The sequence below is a fragment of the Dama dama genome, chromosome 27 (genome assembly GCF_033118175.1).
Source record: "Dama dama isolate Ldn47 chromosome 27, ASM3311817v1, whole genome shotgun sequence".
Classification (NCBI taxonomy): domain Eukaryota; kingdom Metazoa; phylum Chordata; class Mammalia; order Artiodactyla; family Cervidae; genus Dama; species Dama dama.
The window spans coordinates 33,739,978-33,763,269 of record NC_083707.1 but is presented as its reverse complement, the minus strand read 5'-3'; the positions used below and the strand labels follow the sequence as shown (position 1 = coordinate 33,763,269).

The following is a 23,292-nucleotide window of genomic DNA, read 5'->3' as shown; positions in this document are numbered from 1 at the left end:
GTGTGTTCACTACATCTGTGCTTTCAAGTAAACTTTGCAGCCAGTAATGTCAGAGGCGTAGGAGCTGTTCTTGTCTGAAATATGAGATGTAGTTTAGAAGTTTGGCTGTTAAAGACAAATCATCGTATTCAAAGGAGATGAAAAGTGAAAGATGACAGCCATCCTGGTATTGGTCTGCTGTTATAACAAATAGTCCCCAAGTGTCAGAAATGAATACAATAAAGGTTTGGTTTTTGCTCATGTCACAGTCTGATGTGGGGTCAGCAGATGGGATCAGCTCCACATGGCTATTCAGGGACCCAGGCTCTTTCTGTGTAGAGCCGCAGCCATCCCAGGATGTCGGACCCCAGGTCCTCCTTGCATTCCCTGCAATTGGTCAGCTGACGAGGGAAAAGAGAGCAGAAGGAGGACGAGTCTCCTCACCAGCCGGCTCACTGCCATTGGCAGGAACTGGCTGTGGGACCCCTGGAGATGCAGAAGGCTGGATGATGCAATGGAGAAAAGCAAGGTGTGCAGGCATTGGTGAGCATCAGTGCTCTCTGCTAGTGTGAGGTGGCCATCCCTCACCCTGAATGTCAGGACAGTCCCCTGACTCCTGGGCACAGAGGGTACCAGCAGAATAACTATCCCTAGTTCATTCTCCTCCCATCCTCTGATCCCCGAAGGAAAAGAGACCCTTGTCATCCCACAAAGTTCAGCCCCTGGGCAAAGGGCAGGGTGGAGAGGGATGCGTGGTGGACTTGGGAGGGTGAATGGAAGATGCCAGCTCTATTTTATACAGTCTGGCTTCTTAGGTAGGTAAGTGAGAGAGCTGGGAAAGGAAGGGGAAGAGAAAACTCAAGTTTCGCTACAGTTTTTAGCGTTTTTCCAAAAGGCCAGTCCTCTGGAGTGTGGGTGGCCTGTTTCCTACAATTTCAGCCCTCTTAGCTACCTCTGAGCTGCAGTACGTGGGAATTACAACTGGATCCGGGCGTGGAATTTACAAGGGAATCCCAGGCTTTCTGATCAACTGTAGCCAGACTGGGTTTCCTTTCCTCTATATTTGAAGCCTCACCACAAATGTCCTCACCACATTTTTTTTTTTTTTGTCTTTCTGAGGGTTGCAAGGATACTCATATGTATGTAGATTTCTTTTCACTTACATGAATGTAGTCTTCTCTATTAAGTAATTTTTAATGGAGTGTAATTGGTTTACTGTATTGTGTTGGTTTCTGCTGTACAATGAAATTAATCCACTGTATGTGTACATATACCCCTTCCTCTCGGCCTCCCTCCCTCCCCCATCCCGCCCCTCTAGGTCATCACAGAGCACTAAGTTGAGTCCCCTGGTATACAGCAGCTTCCCACTAGCTATGTTTTACACAGTAGTATGTATATGTCAGTCCTACTCTCCAAATTCTTCCCACCCTCCCGTTCCCACGCTGTGTCCACATGTCTGTTGTCTACATTGGCGTCTCTATTCCAAAAGTCCATGGACAGATGAATGGATAGAGAAGATGTGGTACATGTATACAATGGAGTATTACTCAGCCGTAAAAAGGAACAAAACTGGGTCATTTGTAGAGATGTGGATGGGTCTAGACTTTGTCATACAGCGTGAAGTAAGTCAGAAAGAGAAAAACAAATATTGTGTATTAACACATACATGTGGAACCTAGAAAAATGGTACAAATGAACCTACTAAGCAATTTTGTATGGCGTGCACCACATATATAATCCCCTCTCCCCCAGTCTAGGTTGCTTCTTTAAGTCGAGGAGCCCAGAATACCAGCTGTCCTGTTACACGTATGACGTGTGCAGCTGAGTGAAGGCAGATGGCGGGCTTCCCTCTTGCCGTTGCTGCCCTAACCCGTGTGCAGAGAGAAACTAATGTGGTGAAAGCTTCTGAGTGTGCTCTTGTCTGAGAAAGCTCTCCAATGCTGCATTTATCTGTATTGACAAGAAGGGCTGTTAATGTCTTCAGACTAAGTAAGACATTGCCAAGAAGCGAAGACACCTCGAAACTTTTAGTGAGGAGATGGGAACAGAACCCTAACTTGGAGTGAGCGGGGAGGTTTAGAGACTAACCTCAGCGACAGCTAACAGGTACAAAGCCCCTCTTGTCCTTGTGAGTTCAAAGACTTCCTCCCTGACAGATATATTCACTGATGACATCACCTCAGTGAGAAAGATTATTTTACACCCGTGACCCCCAAATTCCATACTGAATCCTATGCTTCTCCGGCCAAGGGAAGGAAGGGAGCTGGCAGATGGTGCCACCCATTGTCACGAGTGGAGAGACTCCCGCCATGCTGGAGACGTGCCCTGTCCATGAGACGGCCACCCATGTGGCTGGACTGGTTTAGGGGATGAGCCTCAGCTGGGTCTGCAGCTGTCTGGCCATTTGGAGCTTAAACTTCTGCCTGTGGCTTTATTCACCCTGCCACAGGCAGGCGGACATCTACAGCTGCTGGTGGGCCCTGCCAGCCTCAGTGCTGCATCTAATCCATCTTGGTGAATATTGTTCTCCTTTCCTGGAACCTGCACACAGTTGGTGCCATATGTTTGATACAAAAATTATGTTTTTGGTAAATAGATAATGTGCAATATATTGTGCACTATGGAATTCAGCTTGACATTAAAAAAAGAGAGAGAAGCTAGGAAGCAGGCAATCCTTTCCCCAAAAGCTATAGGGTAATTTCTTTTCCAAGGTAATTGCTCTTCATGCATTTAAAGCATTTAATTAAAAACTTTTTAAAGTTTAGTTTTATTAAAAAAACTTTTTTTAATGTGGACCATTTTTAAAGTCTTTAGTAAATTCGTTACAGTATTGTTTCTGTTTTATGTTTTGGCTTTTCGGCTGTGAAGCATGTGGAGTCTTAGCTCCCCAACCAATCAGGGATCAAACCTGTGCCCTCTGCATTGGAAGGCGAAGCCTTAACCACTGGACTACCAGGGAAGTCCCAATTATTTTTTATAATGTAACAATTTTTGATCATTAGTTGTGAGCACTATACCATTTTTTTCATTTATTTTAATTGTTTTGTCTTTTGACCACGTGACATGTGGGATCTTAGTTCCTCAACCTGGGATTGAACTCACGTCCCCTGCATTGGAAGGCGAAGGCTTAACCACTGGACTGCCAGGGAAGTCTCAATTATTTTTTATAATGTAACAAGTATAGTCGTTAGTTGTGACAGCTGTACCATTTTATTTATCTATTTTTATTTTTATTTTTTTGTCTTTTGACCACATGTCATGTGAGATCTTAGTTCCGTGACCAGGGGTTGAACCCACGTTCCCTGAATTGGCTGCACGGAGTCTTAAGCACTGGACCACCAGGGTATTTTATTTTTAAAAATGGACAGATTCAGCAGGGTGCTATTACATTTGATTGGGGGATGTATTTCTTTTGTAAGAAAAGTTACATCCAAACGTGGCTCCCTTTTGTGCTGAGGGAGGCTTAGGAGGCAGGAGGGAGGGGAAGAGGGTCAGTACAGGTGTGCGTTAAAGATTAGTAAAGTCTATGTCGGGGCTTAGTAAAACTGACATGTTCTGTTTTCTGCTCTGTAGTATTATTACAGCATAAAGGATATCAGCATCGGTGGGCGGTGTGTTTGCAACGGCCATGCTGAAGTGTGCAATGCAAACAATCCTGAGAAACTGTGAGTCCCTTGTATAAATTTTTTTAACTTTCTGTGAATGTCTAATTGTTTCAGTGGTGTTGACATCCTATTAAATACTTCTAAGTTCCTTCCCTCAACAGGAATGTTTCAACGTCAATGTGAAGATGATGTGTGTGTTTCCTCTCCTCCATCCCAACACCCCCTTTCCCAACCCCGCTCCAGACGGTGCCCCAGGCAGCCACAGACAATTGAGTACAGTTGGCAGGAGAAATGTTTGTCATCCTTGGTGTATGTTTTCAAATCCCTTTTCATCTTTAAAGTTGTGGTAAAATACATATAAAGTTTACCATCTTAACCATTCTTAAGTGGTTTCCCTGGTGGCTCAGATGGTAAAGCATCTGCCCACAATGTAGGAGACCCGGGTTCGATCCTGGGTCGGAAAATCCCCTGGAAAAGGAAATGGCCTGGAAAATCTCATGGACAGAGGAGCCTGGTAGGCTACAGCCCATGGGGTCACAAAGAGTCGGACATGAAAATACATTTAAAGTTTACCACCTTAACCATTCTTAAGTGGGGGTGGTTTAAGTTCATTGGTTTTCAGTACATTCATAGTTGTGCAGCCAACCTCCAGAACTCTTGTTATCTTGCAGAACTGAGACTCTTTACGCACTAAACAACACATCTGCATTCTTTCCTCTCACAACCCTGGCAACACCGTTCTACTTTCTGTCTATGAATTTGTCTACTCTGAGTGTCTCATAGAAGACACAACATTGTCTCTTTGTGACTGGTTTATTTCACTTAGTATGATGTCCTCATTGCATGTGTCAGAATTTCCTTCCTTTTTAAGACTGAATAATATTTCATTATGTATGCACTGCATTTTGCTTACCCGTTCATCTGTTGATGGACGCAGGTCACTGCCACCTTTTATCTGTTGTGAATAATTCTGCTATGAACGTCAGTGTAACTGTTTTGCTTTTCATTGAGGCGTATTTCACATGTAACAAGATGTGTGTACCTCTAATATTGTGTTCTGCAGTTGTATGTGTGAGTGTTGTATGTACTGTTCTGCAGTATGTGTGTAAGTGTTGCCAGGTGTGCTCAGTCATGTCCAGCTCTTTGTGACCCCATGGACTATAGCCCACCCGGCTCCTCTGTTCATGGTATTTTTCAGGCAAGAAGACTGGAGTGGGTTGCCATTTCCTCCTCCAGGGGATCTTCCCAATCAAGAGATCAAAACTGTGTCTCTGTGCAATTGTATGCACTCACATTATCACTTCTAGAAGGATACTCTGAAGGACTGGAAATGACCAGATGCTATATAGAGTAATGTTTGTCTCTCAGTGTTTTAATTTAAAGTGTTCAATTCCCCATAGCAGCATTTACCAGGGGTACATTTTCCTGTTAGGCAAATTCAAGTTTGTGCATTGTAAGGCCTAGCTACAGGTTTGGGCAGAGGTGCCAGCTACCAGCATATGTGGTAAGTTGGTGATGCCCTTCTGTCCAACTTGAAGCAATCTCTAATGCTATGAGCCCCCCTTCAGGGGTCAGGTGGTACTCTCTGAGATAGCACTGTGAATCTGTCAACTGACCGGTCCTTAATCAGTAAGGGTTTGCTTATTAATGATTAAATATCCTTGCCATGTAACCTCCTGAATGGTTGGGCCCTCAGGCACTAGAAGCCGGATCAGGGAAGTCCGGAGTTGGAAGAGAAGGAGAAAAGAGTTCACTGTAGGCCTCTGAGCCTGAGACAAAGTAGTGCCCTGTGGGAGAGGAGGAGAAGTCATTGGAGAGAGGCTCAGCTTCCCATTTGGCCCTGTGGCCTTGGCAGACCTGCGGGGGTTCTGCACTCTGCAGTGAATTGCTCCCAGCATGTGTCGTTGGACAAAATATCTCTCCATCCCTCAGTGAAAGGCTCAGGGTGTCACCGGTCTACATTAGCACAACTGCCCTGCCTCCCCATCTGCTGGTTGGCTTCTGCCCAACAGGCTGACCTGCCCAGATGATTCATGGAACCCTCTATGGATAGGAAAAAAGTCTTCTGTTCAAGGGGATTCAATGACCTAATGGAGGGAGCCACGGCTGGGCAATGAGCAATCAAGTAGAACCCATGGCAAGGCAAAAGAGGACTTTAATCAAGCCTGGGTACTAGGCTGACTTTGATGTCCAGAAATGTGGAAGGGCCATGGGTTTAATTCTGAGCTTCCTAGCAGTCAACTCAAAAAGGGAAACCTGCTCAGTTTAATATTTCACTATGATCATAATCTTAAAAGTATCAGTTGTATAGGAGAAGGTGAATGTTGACACCAGGGCCTGATGAGACATCGACCTGGAGGTGGATGGAGTGGTCATGAAGAGGATTCTCCAGTCAACAACATATTCAGTAACATCCTTCCAACAGGCACAGGGATAAATTTTCTACATTAGTCATCAGCTTGGGCTGAGAGAGAATCAGCAAAAGCAATTATTTGGGGGTGATGATATGATTCAGACAGGTTCCCAGCTCTCTTTTCTTTTTCTGTGCTCAATATGGATCTCCCTGTAAGAGTCATTGGGCACTTCGCTGGTGGTCCAATGGTAAAGAATCCGCCTGTCAATGCAGGGGACACAGGTTCGATCCCTGGTCAGGGAAGATTCCATGTGCCGAGGAGCAAATAAGCCTGTGCATCTCGGCTGCTGAGCCTTCACTCTAGAGCTTGGGAGCTTCAACAAGAGAAGCCGCTGCAATGAGAAGCCTGAGCACTGCAATGAAGAGTAGCCCCCGCTCGCCAGCACTAGAGAAAAGCCTACACACAACAGTGAAGACCCACCGCTGCCAAAAATAAATAAATATTTTTTTAAAAAGGAGAGAGAGTACTTGGACTCCACAATAAACTTCCCCTCCAGAAAAAGAAAAAAGAAAAAAAGAATAATAAGACTGTATGTTCTTTAAACAGTTTCCCCTAAATATTTGTTCAGTCCAGCTTAAGCAAATACCTCATTGGCAATGAGTTGAAAGTGCGTCTCTGACCAAAACCCATTTGGACTCCAGCTATTCTGTGCTGCCAGTTAAATCTGTGTCCATCTGCTTTATCAGGCAGCTGAGTTGGGAAAGGGATGACACCTTTTCTTAGGAGAGTAACCTTCCCATCTCCCCTGGGAAGGATTAATGGGATCCCCATGGGCACAGCCAAGAGTTTTCTTAGACTCTGTTTTGAATCCTCTTTCAAGCACAGATGAATGGAAGCTCAGAGCTTAGAGTTCTAATTCAGTGCCACGACTTTGGCATTTAAGCCTAGAAACATTTTAAGGCATGTCTATAGTGGAAAAGCTATGACAAACCTAGGCAGCATATTAAAAAGCAGATACATTTAAAAAAAAAGCAGACAACACATCCCTTTGCCAACAAAGTTTCGTATAGTCAAAGCTATGGTTTTTCCAGTAATCATGGATGGATGTGAAAGTTGTGCCATAAAGAAGGCTGAGCACCAAAGAACTGATGCTTTCAAATTGTGCTGGAGAACTCTTGAGAGTCCCTTGGACTGCAAGGAGAGCAAACCAGTCGATTCAACCCTGAATATTCGTTGGAAGTATTGTAGCCATGCGTTCCGGGAAACAAACTCACTCAGAAGGACAATGCCGATAGTGGAGTGCAGTTTATTACACCGGCGGGCCCAAGTCAGAGTCTTCTCTTAGCCAAGGACCCTGACCAGTTTTTGGGAAGCCTTTTATACCGCAAGTGTACGTGCTCAAACCCACCTCCCCAAATTCTCTGAAACTAGTCTGAACAAAGGAAAAGAAAGATACAATCAAAGTTAACCTGTGATTTGTATGCCTTAAGCCTAGGTAGTTAACAGTGGACAATTATCAGTAGGCCTGTGGTCATACCCCAATAAGCTTAATAGAATTTATGATTCTGTTCGGTTACACAGATAATTAGGGTATTCTTTTAGGCGATGGAGTGTCTAGGTACGAGCCCTGGGGCTCTTCCGTCCGAAGGGGTCTGGTTTTTCCAGTTGGTATGTCGTTTCCATAGATCCTGGGCATATAGCTCCTCAAAGTCCACAGTCTGGCCCAAGATGGAGACCTGCTTTCAAGATGGAGCCTGTTCTGTCTTTCCTCCTTCAGAAGGACTGATGCTGAAGCTGAAGCTCCAATGGTTTGGCCACCTGATACAAAGAGCCAAGTCATTGGAAAAGACCCTGATGCTGGGAAAGATTGAGGGCAGAAGAAGAGGGTGACAGAGGGTGAGATGGTTGGATGGCATCAGCGACTCAATGGACATGAATTTGAGCAAACTCTGGGAGCTAATGGAGGACAGAAAGGCCTGGCATGCTGCAGTCTATGGAGTCACAAAGACCCAGCCACAATTTAGCAATTGAAAAACAACAAAATAGTTCTTTGAAAGTAGGTTTTTGGTTTACCCCGTTGCCTTGCTGAGTACTCTGAGCTTTGGCCCAGTGATGGAGCTGTTTTTTGGAGCTGGACCCTTCAAGCAGGGTCCTCTGAGATGTTGTAAGTGACTGTCTCTTGGATTCTTTGTACCTCCGGGCCAGACACCAGGCTGAAAGTAAGAAATCTGACCCATCTCACAGACGACTCTAGATTTTTGTGAAAATGTTGATACTCCGCACACCTCAGTACCCTCAGCACTTGCTCCTGTGTTGATTTGTTGTTATATAAGGTGGTAGAGAAGAGCTGGGAGTTTGGAGTCAGACAAACTTCCGTTTGAAATCTGGCTCTCCATTGATCAAATATTTAAATATCTGTGGATCTTAGTGTCACCACCTGTAAAGTGGAATTCTTAAGCAGGATAGAGGGATTTGAAATAACATATGCAAAGTGCTTTGTTTTCATAGTCACGCAGTGGTACCATAGGTGACCATGATGACTCAGTTTTTCACTTGGGAGCAGCTGATCTTCAATTAAAAAAAACGACTTTTCAGTAATAGATCTGCTTTGTCATATGCCCAGGTTTCGGTGTGAATGCCAGCACAATACCTGTGGGGAGACGTGTGATCGCTGTTGTACGGGTTACAATCAGAGACGCTGGCGGCCCGCCATGGGGAAGCAGAGCAATGAGTGTGAAGGTGAGCCCTGGAGGAGGGACCCTGGGACGCAAAGCCCCACCCACGACCCCCTCCCTCATTTCTGCCTGAGGACTGAATGCATGTGTGCTCAGTCGCTTCAGTCGTATCTGACTTTGTGTGACTTTATGGACTGTAGCCCACCAGGCTTCTCTGTTCATGGGATTTCCCAGGCAAGAATATTGGAGTGGGTTGCCATGCCCTCCTCCAGGGAATCTTCCCAACCCAGGGATCAAACCCACGTCTCTTATGTCTCCTGCATTGGCAGATGGGTTCTTTACCACCAGTGCCACCTGGGAAGCCTGCCTAAGGACTGAGGGCAGTGTTTTTCTTGTGCTTGTGACCAGGGCAGGATCATGTCAGTCTCGGGAGTCAGAACTGTCCATCACAACGAATAACTCACTGACTGGAGGTAAAAGTGCCCCACTCTAAATTCAGATAGAAATATGTGAACAAAAATAGCAACAATAGTGACCATTAATATCTATATTAAACATTCACTGTATGCAAAGATTGGGCAGAGTGCTTTGACAATTGGCCTCTCTTTTTAGCAATCTAAAATGTGATGCAGCCACTATTAAATTTTAAACCCTTACAATTTCTTAGGATGTGATACTGGATTGGAATCCTGATTTTTTTGAGGACCGACATCCAGAGAAGGTGGTGAGATTGATGTCTAAACAGAGAGCTGGAAGCACTAAGGGAATAGGACTGAGGGGGATGTAGGGTGGAGGGGACCAGAGAAGGAAGGAAGAAAGGCGAGAGGCTGCTTTTAATTATGGGCACAGTGTAAAGAAAAAAAAAAAATAAAGTGTTATTTTAACAAACAAGCCCTATGACAGCCAACTAAAGATTTTCTTTTAAACCCATCTTCTTAGAAATTCACATATTTATTCCATTTGCTAGAAACATTTTTTAACTTGTCGTTATTGACTTTGGAGATTGTGGCTTATTTTTTGCTGAATATTCTTAGCATCTGAAGATGAATTTGCTTTTATGAAATGACCAAAAGGTGTTTGGATCCAGGTTTGTGGAACTAGGGGGCTTCCATGGTGACTTAAACAGTAAAGAATCTGCCTGCAGTGCAGGAGACCTGGGTTTGATCCCTAGTTCAGGAAGATCCCCTGGAGAAGGAAATGGCAACCCACTCCAGTATTCTTGCTTGGAGAATCCCATGGATGGAGGAGTCTGGTGGGCTATAGTCCATGGGATCACAACGAGCTGGACACAACTGAATGACTAACACTTTCACTTTTTTGTTGTTGTTGTTTTAACTAGATGGGTAAGAAAGCATTTTGGCCAAATAATTCTTGTAACTGTTAAGAAATAAGACTGATTTCTGTCACCAGCAGAATTACTTAGAATGCATTTCTGGTGAGGCATTCCAAGCGAGCTTGGAGAGATGCTAACCTTGTTGGAAGGTATGGATGCTGTCTGGGTGAATGCTCAGGTGATCTCCAGGTCCAGGGTGTTACCTGGATGGCCATTCTCACTTGATAGTCAGAGCTAACAGGTGAATCCCCTACTTCTTATCCCTAGATAAGAGGGCCAGGAAGAGGGAAAAGCAGTAATCAGGGGTCCTTTCTTCCACCACTTTCAGATGCTGGTTTAAAATAGTTTGATTGAGTAAATGTTATCACATAAACTCCAACACTGGTCATATGATTTGTTTTCCAGACTAATGGGACCCCTCAGTGAATCACATGCTTACTCCAACATGCGTGATGACTTTTAAATAATTTCCTTTCATAAGTTTTTAACTTTCTTATGCTTGCCAAAATGGCTAAAAATTACAGGCTGCATATGGAAATCAGACCTAGTAAGATATTTGCTAGATGCTGTCTAAATTCCATGTGAGTTACTGCAATTCAAAATAAAGACTTCTGAAGAAATAACTGATGTAGTAAATAGAAATGCTTAAAAAAATCATGGCACCACTGAGGAAATGAAAATAAGAAAATGTTCAAGCTCTTAAAAACAGGATAACTGGGGACTTCCCTGGTGGTCCAGTGGTTAAAACTTCACCTTCCAATGAAGGGGGCTGTCAGTTGGATTCCTGGTTGGAGAGCTAAGATCCACATTCCTCAGGGCCAAAAAACCAAAACGTAAAACAGAAGCAATGCTGTAACATATTCAATAAAGACCTAAAAAACAGGTTAATTTGGAATTCTAACTAAATCTTCTTCCCTAATAGATTTATCTGAGAACTTGATTAAAATATACAAATTCCTGGAAAGATAGAAAATTTGATCCAGGTGGAATGTAGTGAATATATATTCTACCTAAGAGACAACAAGAATTTTACTTGTGTTAAATCTTTTTCATCTTGGTAATGATGAAAATCCTAAGTGGGTTTTAACTGTATTTGCTAAGTATCATATATTAATTGTAAATAATTTAGAAATTATTTCTTAAAGTAAAATTATTAATACTTTTATTACCCTAAGAGATCCACTATTCATATTTTGTTAGGTATTCTAGTGTTTTTTCATACATACTTTAAATGCAGAAGAGTATATTATTTTATACAATTTTATATCTGGATCGTTTTCACTTAGTATTTAAAAATATTTTCCCATGTCATTAAAAACTCTTTGACATCCTTTTTGATGGCACATGGTATAGTCATTCTTGATTCAAGTGTATCTATAAAGTGTTTGTTTTGCTGAGTCCTTACTGTGTGAAGGCACCCTGCTCTATTACAAACAAAACTTGAGCAGTGCTTGACTTCATAGAACTCTCAGCCAAGCAAATATACTGTTGTTTGCTTAGCCATTTCCCTGTGGTTAGATGTCAAGATGACTTCCATTGATCACTATTATAGATACAGCTGAGATGAAAGGCTTGGAATGTTGACTGAGAGAATAGGTTTTGGAGTCACAGAAAGACAGGTCAGGATTCTGCCTGTCTGACTTGTGAACTCTGTGAGTGAATACTTCCCTTCACCTCTCCAAGCTGCAGCGTCCCCATCTGGGCTCTGGACATCATCATACCTCCCCTAGAAAGATATTGTGCATATAAAATGAGATAACGCATGTAATGCTTTCCCTAGTATATCAGGAGCTCAGTTATTCTCGGCAGTAGGAGTAGTAGTAATATTCACTTTGTGCAGCTTAATTGGCATTTGGTGTTCAGTCTTTGTGACCCCATGAGCTGCAGCACGCCAGTCCTCCCTGTCCTTCACCATCTCCCAGAGTTTGCTCAAACTCATGTCCTTGAGTCAGTGATGCCATCCAGCCATCTCATCCTCTGTCGTCCCCTTCTCCTCCTGCCCCCAATCCCTCCCAGCATCAGGGTCTTTTCCAATGAGTCAACTCTTCACATCAGGTGGCCAAAGTATTGGAGCTTCAGCTTCAGCATCAGTCCTTCCAGTGAATATTCAAGGTTGATTTCCTTTAGGATTGACTGGTTTGATCTCCTTGGCATGTTGGTTTATCTTACTTTGTTGTAATTACATATCTTATTTTTTTAAAAAAGAGAAACTTTCTCATAGTTAATATCAAACAAAAGAAGGTATAAATTGCATATGGTTGTAGGCTGATCTTTGTGTAAAATCTCTAGAATTTTCCACTGAGGGTATCTATGGTGCCCCAGAATGGACTTTCTTGTAGTTCAGTGAGCAGTAATTCTCTTGGTGCGGGGGTTTACTGAGGATCTCAAGTCATGATGCAGTACTAACTTAGAATGCTCTTTCCTCAGCATGCAACTGCCATGGCCACTCCACCGATTGTTATTATGATCCAGATGTCGAGAGGCAGCAGGCAAGCTTGAATATCCAAGGCCTCTATGCAGGTGGAGGGGTCTGCATTAACTGTCAGGTAAGGCGCTATTTAAGTCAGCCTTGGAAATGAACATTCAGGAAGCCCTACTCTAAAACAATATTACCGGCTTCCCTGGTGGCTCAGTGATAAAGAATCCGCCTGCCAGTGCAGGAGTCATGGGTTTGATCCCTAGTCCAGAAAGATGATGCATATGCCACAGAACAATTAAGCCTGAGTGCCACAACTATAGAGCCTGGGAGCTGCAACCACTGATGCTCGTGTGCCCTAGAGCCCGCACTCCACCACAGGAGAAGCCACTGCAGTGAGAAGCCTGTGCACCACAACTAGAGCGTAGCCCCGGCTTACTGGGACTAGAAAAAAGCCCATAACAGCAACAAAGACCCAGAATAGCCAAAAATAAATGAATAAGTGATATACATAATAAATAAAAATATATTTTAAAACATTTAAATTATAAGACATTTAAAAAATAAATGATGTCAAGAAAGTGATATGCAATTGAAAGGATTTTCTGACACCTTTTCTCCACTTTTGTACATAGAAAGCCTGCTTAGCTGGATGTAATTTAGAGATTTAGGGAAAATGGACTGAGGTATATTTGCCCAAACTCTGTTGATTAGATTTTTGGGTCTTTGCCTAATTGGAGGGGAGAATTCCTCTCGTCTTGACTGCTATCCATGTTATAGTAGAAAGGCTCTAAGATAGGACAATTTGGTATCAATTTCCATGCTAACTTTAAATCCCATTTTCAAATGGATTCTGAGTCTATAGGAAGTATGTCATGATCGATTAATGATGTCTGCCGTTGACACTGACAGCAAATAAGAAAAACTGATTCTTCATCCCTTCTGTAGAATGATTGGATTCACTGGAATTTAGTTAAGAGGTGTATATAGCAGAGGAGGGTATATGTATATCTGCCTCAAGATATCATTAAAAATTGTGTAAAGTGTTCTTGAATTTAGTCTATATTCTGTCTTGTTTTATTTTAGAATGATATTTTGTTAATGTTGCCATTAAAGAGGCACTTTACATGAGGTGCCTATTTGTATGGAACCAGGGATACACACCCTCAGAGAAACCCACCATTCTCTGCATGGCTCCCTCTCCACACATTTTATATCATCTGTCATCACAGTTAAATACAAGTAAATATGCACCATAGGTTTGTTATGAATCATTGGGTTTTGTGAGTCAGTGAAAGATCCCAGGATCTTGTTAAAGCTATGTATGTATTACAGGACCTTCAGTTGATCTGCGTGCACATAAACGTTGCAGGTACACTGGATGGTCTGAAATTTAATGAAGGGTTTTTATGAAAACCCTATAATGGATGTCATGTTAGTGATGAAATACTGAACTGTTTCCTTCTAAAGATTGGGAACAAGAAAGGATTCTTGTTACAATGCCCGGGAGGACCCAACCACTGCATAAGACAAGGGGAAAAAAAAGTATTAAGGTCAGAAAGGAAGAAGTAGAACTAGTAGAACTGTTTTCTATTTGGAGATGACGATTGTTTATGTAAAAAAGCCTAAGGAATATACAAGACAATTACCAGAACTAATAAGCGAATTTAGTAATACTGGAGGGTACAATGATAATATAGAAAAGCTAATTGTATTTATATATACTAGTAACAAACAATAGGAAAATGAAATTAAAATTTGATTAAAACTAGTATAAAAAAACATAAAATGCTTAGGAACAAATTTAGCAAAAGACATGTAAGACTGCTCTGTTAAAGCTAAAAAGCTTTGCTGAGAGAAATCTAGAAAAAACTAAATAAAATAGAAAAATGTAACATATTTATGGATTAGAAGACTCAGTAGTATTAAGATATCAGTTTTCCCCAAATTAACTCTGTACAGAGTTAATGGAAGTTCTTTTTTATTTTTTATAAAGATGTTGACATGTGGATTAAAATTTTATATGGTTATATAAATGACCTAGAATATTCAAAGTTGTCTTGAAGAAACTAAATACAATTGGTGAACTTATCATACTTCAAGATTAACTGTAAAGTTACAGTAATCAAAACACTGCTACTGACATAAGGCTGGAAGAATAGATCAGCATTGCACAACAGGGAGCACAGAAGCAGACCCAGACTTGGGTCATTTTATGTCCACAATGGACATTTTATTTTTGATAAAGGTACCGAGGCAATCTAGTGGCAGGAGGTGGGGAGAGAAGAGATAGTCCTTTCAACAAATAGTTCTGGAGTAACTGGATTTTATATGGGAAAAAGTTAACTTTGACCGTCCATTTCAAACATACACAAAAAACTAAATTGATGTGGATCAGACCCAAAACAAAGTTAAAACTTTAAGCTTTAGAGAAAAATATAAGAGATAATCCTTATGATTCAGAGGATGAGCAGTTTCCTTAGGGCACCGAAAACAATAACCATGAACAATAGACAAACTAGACTTCATCAAAATGAAAAACTTCTGCTTACAAAAGGCACTGAAGAAAATGAATAGGCAAGCCATGAATGGGGAGAAAATATTCCCAAAACATCAATCTGATGATTGGTTGGTATCCAGGATGTATAAAGAACTCCCACAGCTCAGTAATAAAAAGACAAATAACCTAATACAATTGCAAATAGTTTGACTATCCACTTCACAGAAAGTGGATGTATGAGTGGTCAATAAGCATACAATAAACACTTCATAAAAGTGGGTATCTGAGTGGCCAATAAGCAGATAAAGGGCTTAACGTCTGCTTGGGTTGACGTTAAGTCATCAGGAAAAATTTGGACCCAAGTTCAACCTGATGTGCTCTATCTGTTGGAAGCCATAGAGGCCAAGAACAGAGTTGAGAGGGTCATTGGCATTTGATGTTTCCTATTTCCTATAGCTGTTTCCTATTTGCCCAAGATATTTATGCATGTAAATGAAGTCAAAGAAGTGGCCAATGTGCTTTTGACCTCAGTGTTAAAGTGAATTCAGATTTTAGCCCACAGGATAAGAAGTGGTAATAAATAAAAGTCTGTAATTAATAAAATCATATTAAAGGGGAGAGGATCCAGAAAGGGTCCTTGTTCTCCTCTCTGTATTCTATGCAGACTCCTTTAGAATCAGTGTGTTATATATATATATTTTTTTTTTTTTAAATTTCCTATTGCCTTTCCTTTCATCAATGAAAGAATATTGTCATTCTGATTGTTTTCCAGTGGTGGGGGGGGGGGCGGGCAGAATTGAGCTAGATCCATCGTTTATAGTTCTTGGAAATTGATGGTGCATGTTGGGTAATTTGATTTTCTGACAATTACAAGGATTAGCTGTGAAGTATAAAAGGCTTCCTGTATTGTACTTTAAAATGAGCTCTGTGTGTGAGACACATGCCTACATTTTCAATTCTCATAGCAGAAATGTTTGGGAAATGGTTTCAGAGTAAAGCACAGATAAAATTTTGGAATGACGAGAGAAGGAGTTGTAGATGCAGTTTCTTCCAAAATTGAAGAAGATAAAAATACACACGTGGCCCTTTATTCCTAGGGTTAAGCCTAAAGGTGATCTATTATCCATTCATCACTGTGGAATGAAGCTTGGAAGAGTAGCCCTCTGGAGTTTTTGCTCACTCAGATATCAGGTGCTTCAGTGAGAGGTAGCGAGGAAAACTTGGCCTGTTCAGTTCGTGGCCTCATTTCCTCTTCCAATGGGGAAAAAATTCCAGAGCCAAGTTCAAGCCAGTGTCCTGTGATAAATCTTGGAGACTCAAGGTCAAGATCTGTGCTTTTTTTTTTTTTTCTTCAGTGATTTTAACATTACAGTTGTGTATGACAGAATTATTTCTCAGGATGAATAGCACAAAATAAGGGCTTCTCCTGTATTCTTCCCTCTAAGTTTCTTTTGTTTCTTTCTAGCATAACACAGCCGGTGTAAACTGTGAGAAGTGTGCTAAGGGCTATTATCGCCCTTATGGCATTCCGGTCCATGCCCCCGATGGCTGCATTCGTAAGTTTCATTCCAATTTGGTGTGTCTTAGACTTCAGGGAGATCATTGGGCTAAATTACGGTTGGTTAATAATTCCTTTTGTTTTCTCTGTCTCTTCATATTATTGGTTCTACTCCTTACTAACTGTGTGATCTCAGTTACATAGTCTTTCTGAGAATCAGATTTCTTCTATATAAATGGAAATGATAATCTAGTCTCGAAGATTAAGTGAATTGCCATCAAAACCGCCTAGGAAGGGATTTCCCTGGCAGTCCAGTGGTCAGGACTATGCTTCCAGTGCAGGGGTCATGGATTTGACCCCTGGTTAGGGAGCTAAGATCCTATATGCCACATAGCATGGCCACAAAAGAGAAAATAAATAAAACAAGAAAAAGAAGAAGAAAATAATTAAAAAAAAAAAAAAAAAAGAAACACACCAAAAAACCACCTGGGAAAATACTGAGACTTGGGCCTGTCCCATACTAGGCCTCCAACAAATGTTTTCTGTTGTTTTGGCATGTTTCTGTGATATCCAGTAATTTCAGATTTCATCAGAATTAGCATAAGACACATAGCAATGATTTCATAAGGATTTATGAATATTCATAATATTCAAAATAGTTATGATTCTTCGAGCACTTGCTATATACAAGGCTTTGCCTGAATAACAAATTTCTTTTCTCACAACAAACTTAATGTATTATTAGTCTCCTTTTTAGATGTGGAGAAATCAAAGGGTCTGAGTAGTTAAATATTTTGGCCCAGGTGACAGAACCACTAACTAGTAGGTTAGGATATTGTTCATATCTGTCCAGTGCCGCTGTAACCTACTGCTTCCATTGTACAGAAAAACGCCACTTTTTTCCCCCTATGCAATTATCAGTCATAGATCAGATTATGGACTTTGTTATGCATGTGAAATTGTTTGATTCTTGTATGTTCTCTAGCTATTGCAGTTAGAAAACAATTCCAGTCCTGAAGTTGACTTCCGTGCCCACCTTCCCCCCAAATTCATTCATTGTATCATTAAGGTTTGAGGGCATCATCGTTGTTAAAAGCGGGTCTCTGTTTTCCCTCGATCTTCCACATCACCCCATGAAGTATGCCCATTATTTTTCTTGTGTTCACAAAAAATAGGCCTTGGCTAAAGAAAACAGGACATTGTGAATATAGTCTTGCCTTATCAGGAACCTCAGTTTTCCATCACTTTTCTAGTTTCTTTCTTTGTCACTGTGATGGTCTCCTGGAGGTATTAGAGGCGTAGCACTGAGAATCCACTGGACACATAAATAATAACAAATTAAACAAAGGACCCCAGGAGAGGCCAGGCTGGGGGATGCTTGATGCTCATGACTTGTGCAGCCTCCCAGGTCCTCACCGCACAGAGACTCGGCTGAGCTGTGACAGTATTTTTGCTGCCCAAGGTGAGGACTTGGGCTAGGTCAGGGGAAGTGAGGGTGTTACCAAGCCTTTAACAGCCTGTCTGTCCCGCTGGAGTGCAAACCTGACCATCATGTCGGTCACAAAAACTGCCTTCAGTCAGTCTTATCATTTGATTCTAACATTTGGATTACAGACATGATCTTGCTGTGCTGTCCATGGATTATATATCAGTGTCTAGGCATCTCACATTCACGTCCACAACACAGTTGTGTAACGAGGACCACTCTGGACATTGGTAGTTGGCTCACAGCCAGGAGAGGCTCTGCCTGGCAGCCCTGCCAGGGGCTGCCATACATGCCCACCCAGTCCCTTCAATGGGGGAGAGTGCCTTTTGCCTCTTGCCTGGTGGGCTGGGTGGTGCTCACATCATAAACCTCATCCTCAAGGCCTTCCCAGTGTGACTAAGCATTAAAGCCTGTCTCTGAAGGCCACAGGGTTGAGTCACTGCAAACAAGTGGAAAGCAGTGGCCTTTCAGGAACAGATGTGGACCAATGATGAAGTACTGGATTGGCCAAACAGTTAGTTTGGATTTTTTCCATAGCACCTTATGAAAATACCTGAATGACCTTTTCAAACAACCCAGTAATAAGGACATTAGGAAATATTGGCTTTAAGAGGTGCAATGAAGGACGGACCCTCTGAAATCCGGGGTTTCTCTTAGCCTGCAGCTGCCACCCGGAGCACGCGGAGGACTGTGAGCAGGGCTCCGGCCGCTGCAACTGCAGGCCCAACTTCCGCGGAGACCAGTGTGAGGAGTGTGCGGCCGGCTACTATCATTTCCCAGTTTGCTCCAGTAAGTCCTGGTAGTAGAAGGGGAGGCCTGGCTCCTTGGCTCTTACCTGGGCTTTGTGTGTCGACCTGTGAGGGCGTGGCAGGCGAGGCGGGGAAAGAGAGGGGGACAGAAATAGGGCCAGGAAGGCTGTATGGGGTTGGCCAAAAACACCTTCATGTTTTTCCATAAGATGTTACAGGAAAAAAAAAAAAGAAAAAAAAAAGATGTTACAGGAAAACCCAGATGAACTTTTGGGCCAATCCAATAATTGTATGAAAGTGTTTCCCAAAGTTTGGAACATTACATTTATATGAGTATGTTGTATAGTATTATTTATCTCCAACGTGTTAGGCTGTACCATAGACATGACCATCTCATCAGACCCAACGGGCAAATATTGGCAATTTCAACTTAATAGTAATCCATGTGTGAAGTTTTTCTTCATAAACCTAGAAAAAAATGGGCTTCCAAATATTTATTTGCACATACGTGTGTGTGTTGTATTTCTGGTGGCCAAGGGATGTGTCTGCTTTTACCCACTTAACAGGGGAGCCCCCCATCTCACCCTACTGTCATGACCTAAGAGAATGGCTCAGTACCTCAGAAAGAAAAAATATGTATTTGTTAGAAACACCGTAGAACAGGGAGCAAGTGTGTTAGTATTAGTCACTCAGTCCTGTCTGACTCGTTGGGACCCAGTGGACTATAGCCTCTGTCCACGGGATTCTCCAGCAAGAATACTGGAGTGGGTAGCCATTCCCTTCTCCAGGGGATCTTCCCAACCCGGGGATCGAACCCAGGTCTCCCACACTGCAGGCAGATCCTTCACTGTCTGAGCCCCCAGGGAAGAACACGGAGCAGGAGAGTCTGAAATCTGCGGTGCAGGTTGTGGCAAGAGCCATGGTTCTGTTTGCTCTGCATCAGCCTAGAAACTGGAGTTTGGTGTCAGAACAGAGAAACATTGTCTCGGGAGGAGGCTGCCACACTGAGACCTTAGTTGTTGCCCATTCCCACCTCACAATTCTCCTATCCTGGGAAAATCACGTTGAGTTTGAGGCTGTGCAGACAGGACGTGTGTGGCCCTGCCTGGCGTGTGGTCACCATCTGGCCCCGTACGCACCTGCGGTCCCGGGGTCACTGTTCAGTGAGGACCCACTTCCACTGTTGAGTGTCCCAGTTTAGAGGACGAATTATATAACCATCTTAGAGTTAAAGGAGCCGACTTTTAAGCCCAAACATAGTAACACTGAATCAGGGCTTAATCAGTTAGAATCCTTAATTACTGGAGAGAGGCTGAGCAGAAATTGTATTTTCGTAAGCAAAGTTTTAGAGTAAAAACTTGTAAGGAAACATTTTTTAAAAACTAGTCTCAATTTTACATGAAAGAGCAATAAAGATACTAAAGGGACTTCTCTGGTGGCCCAGTGGTTAAGAATCCACCTGCTAGTGCAGAGGACACGGGTTCGATTCCTGCTGCAGGAAGATTCCACATGCCTTGGGGCAGCTCGGCCTGTGCGATGCAACTACGGAAGTCTGCAAGCCTAGAGCCCGTGCTCTGCCACAAGAGAAGCCACCGCATCGAGAAACCCGTGCACAGCAATGAAGACCCAGTGCAGCCAAAGTTAGTTAATTGATTTTTTAAAAAGATACTAAAGAAGTCCAGTTCAGCCCTAATCGACTGGGACTTAGCTATTGTGAGCACAGAATATCCATTTCTGTTCATTAGTATGCACATCATACTCATGTCTGACCGTCTTGGTTCTATTACTAGCTACTACACTTTTAAGTGTAGCATTATTTCCTTTTTTCTTTTTGGTCAGTTGGTTTTCACACACTGCTTTCACTTAAGTTGGAGCGGGCATCTTCCTAGTTACTGCAATTTACTGTTTTACTATGCTGTGTCCTTAATTTTTCTCTGTATTTTTTGATAAACTATTTTTCTAGGAATTCCCATCCTTCCTGTTTCTACTCCAAGTCCAGAGGATCCAGTAGCTGGAGATATAATAAAAGGCAAGTAATTTCTGACTTGGTTTAACTTCAGTAAAAACGTTCTCCATATTCCTTTCCTGCTTCTATGCACACAGCTGTGTCCGAGTTCAAGTCATCCTTACGGGACCTTGGTAGTGCCTTGTGGGCGTGTTGCATTTGGACTCCTCACCCCTCTGCCTCTTCATCCTCTAATCCTGTCTGTGCTTTGCAAAGGCACTGCCTGATGAAGGCGACTAAGCCATTTGGATTGTCTGTCTCCAGTTTGCTCAGCAACCTTCAGTGAGAGTCAACTACCTGTCATGTGTCTTGGTTCTCCATGAAGGGACTCAGAAAGGGACTGAGTGCAAACAGTTCATTTGGGGGGTGACCCCAGGAAGCCTCAGTAAGGGAGTGAGTCTGAGACTGAAGGGGGCCCTTATGAAGATGCCTTAGCGAGCTTGGTCCTGCGGTAGCTCCTGGAGCTGCAGCCCTCATGGCAGCTCTGGGAGACAGCAGAGAATTTGCTCAGCGTTCTCCCAGCTGAATGGAGAACTTCAGTCACCTGCCCAGTGGGGAGGGCTGCCTCTGGGCCATTACCTCTCTGGACCTGGCCTGCAGGGGGCGCCCAGGAGCTGCTGCAGCCAGAAAAGTGCCCCGGGAAGAGTGGCTGGGTGTGCGGAAGCAGGCTTTGGGGTGGAGAGGTGCTCTGTCTACATAATCCCTGATTCTGCATGTGTTTTGTGAGCACCTGCCATGTGTCTGGCACCGTTCTGGCTGCAGGGGACTTAGCAGTGAAATAAATTTCCCAGCTCTCCTATAGTTTATACAACTTATATTTTAGTTGGTGGTAGGGTGGGGGCAACTCATACAGTAACATATTTAACATATAAGCAAGTAAAATCACTAGTGTGTTAGATGGTTAGTATGCAGGGTTGTGTCTTGTACAAGGTGCTCCTTTTATATGGGAATCATTCACAATGGGGAACTTACGCATCCCTCAGGCTGTGTCTCGTATCATTGGTGTAAAATATTCCAGTTAAGAATTTCCAAAGGCAGGTGATGGATCGCACAGATTCAAGGTCGCTTTGGGGATATTTGAAGTTACTGACTCCCTATAATAAAGGTTGGCCAGATTTCTGTTCATTTAATCTCATTAAAAGTATCACAAAAAGGGACTGATTTATTTAAAGAGAAGCAATCCATCTGCAATACAGAAGACACAGGAGATGTGGGTTCAGTCTCTGGGTTGGGAAGATCCCCTGGAGGAAGAAATGGCAACCTACTCCAGTATTCTTGCCTGGGAAATCCCAGGGACAGAGGATCCTGGTGGACTACAGTCCATGGGGTTGCAAAGAGTCAGACACGGCTGAAGCAACTGAGCATGCATGCGCACACACACTTGGTCTCTTGGGGACGGTAGCTGTGCTTGACTTACTTCCTGATCTCCACGCATGGTATTCTACCCACAGTGGGTACAGCAAGTGTGTCCTTGTTTGCCGTTTGATTAGAATGGGGCTCAGCTTTTGAGCCTGGATTACAATACACATCTCTGATCTCCTTCCACAAGCATGTTTTAGATACTCTGTTTCTGGTCTGTTTCCAGTAATCTCTTTGTTATTCTGTTCCCTTTTCTCCCCAGATAGGCTAGTGGTGACTTAGGGAAGGAAATTTAATTGAATTAGAAGGGAAGTTCAGACTTCTGTTACAAAATATTAAGGAAGCCTCAGAACACAGCCTGGAGGAAAAGAAATTCCACTTAGAGCAGTTAGATTTGTTTGGGAATTTGTAAGCAGAGAGATCCCATTCAATTTGATTTTCTACTAATGCACTTTAAAAATACCCAGTTTGGGGCCTGACCTCTGGCAGTGAACCTTAGGAGCACAAACATCTCAACTGCCAGGAGATACACAACATTGGGTGATACCAGGTCTCTCCCGTCCCTGAGGATTTTAATTCACTGAGGCCCATTAATGCTTTCATGTCTTCTCAGTGGTTCTTACACAAAGCTGTGTTTAAGGACTTGCTTTTACAAAATGTAAATGCCTGTGTTTCACCCTGAGATCTTAAATCTAGATTTCCAGGGTGAAGTTCAGGCTGGTACTTCATCTAGAACAGATTTTCTAGATGATTCTGGCCTGTCTCTTGCATGCATGCCAAGTCGTTTCAGTCCTGTCCAATTCTGTGACCCCGTGGACTGTAGTCCACCAGGCCCCTCTGTCCATGGAATTGTCCAGGTAAGAATACTGGAGTGGGTTGCCATGCCCTCCTCCAGGGGATCTTCCCGACCCAGGGATCGAACCAGCTTCTCTTATGTCTCCTACATTGGCAGGTGGGTTCCACTAGCGCCACCTGGGGAAATTTCTAGGGGTGAAGTTCAGGCTGGTATTTTGAACATATTTTCTAGATGATTCTGGTGTATGTCTCTTGTTAAGAACCACTGCTCTGATTGAAAAAAAAAAAAAAAAAGAACCACTGCTCTGATTAGAAGAAATTTGTATTTCATGGTTGGCAGACTTTCCTGTACAGATATAGTAAGTATTTTTAGCTTTGTAGCCAAAGTTGGATGTACTCGACTGCTGTTGTAACATGAAAAGAATAGACAATACATGAATGAATGAGCTCGGCTGTGTTCCAATAAAACTTTGTTTACTAAAACAAAAGGATCTGACCCTCAGACCGTAGTTTACAGATCCGGGGACTCTATCAGCAT

The 23,292-nt window shown here is 42.8% G+C and overlaps 1 protein-coding gene across 1 annotated transcript in view; it reads left to right on the top strand.

The window, feature by feature from the left end:
- The window catches only part of LAMA3 (laminin subunit alpha 3), a 246,698-nt gene that overhangs the window by 59,855 nt on the left and 163,551 nt on the right, over positions 1-23,292 (top strand). Inside the window, exons 6-11 of the mRNA XM_061130933.1 lie at positions 3,553-3,644; positions 8,562-8,677; positions 12,374-12,492; positions 16,328-16,418; positions 18,504-18,635; positions 20,559-20,624. Coding sequence (XP_060986916.1) covers positions 3,553-3,644; positions 8,562-8,677; positions 12,374-12,492; positions 16,328-16,418; positions 18,504-18,635; positions 20,559-20,624 — 616 coding nt within the window. The remainder of the gene's footprint in view (positions 1-3,552; positions 3,645-8,561; positions 8,678-12,373; positions 12,493-16,327; positions 16,419-18,503; positions 18,636-20,558; positions 20,625-23,292) is intronic.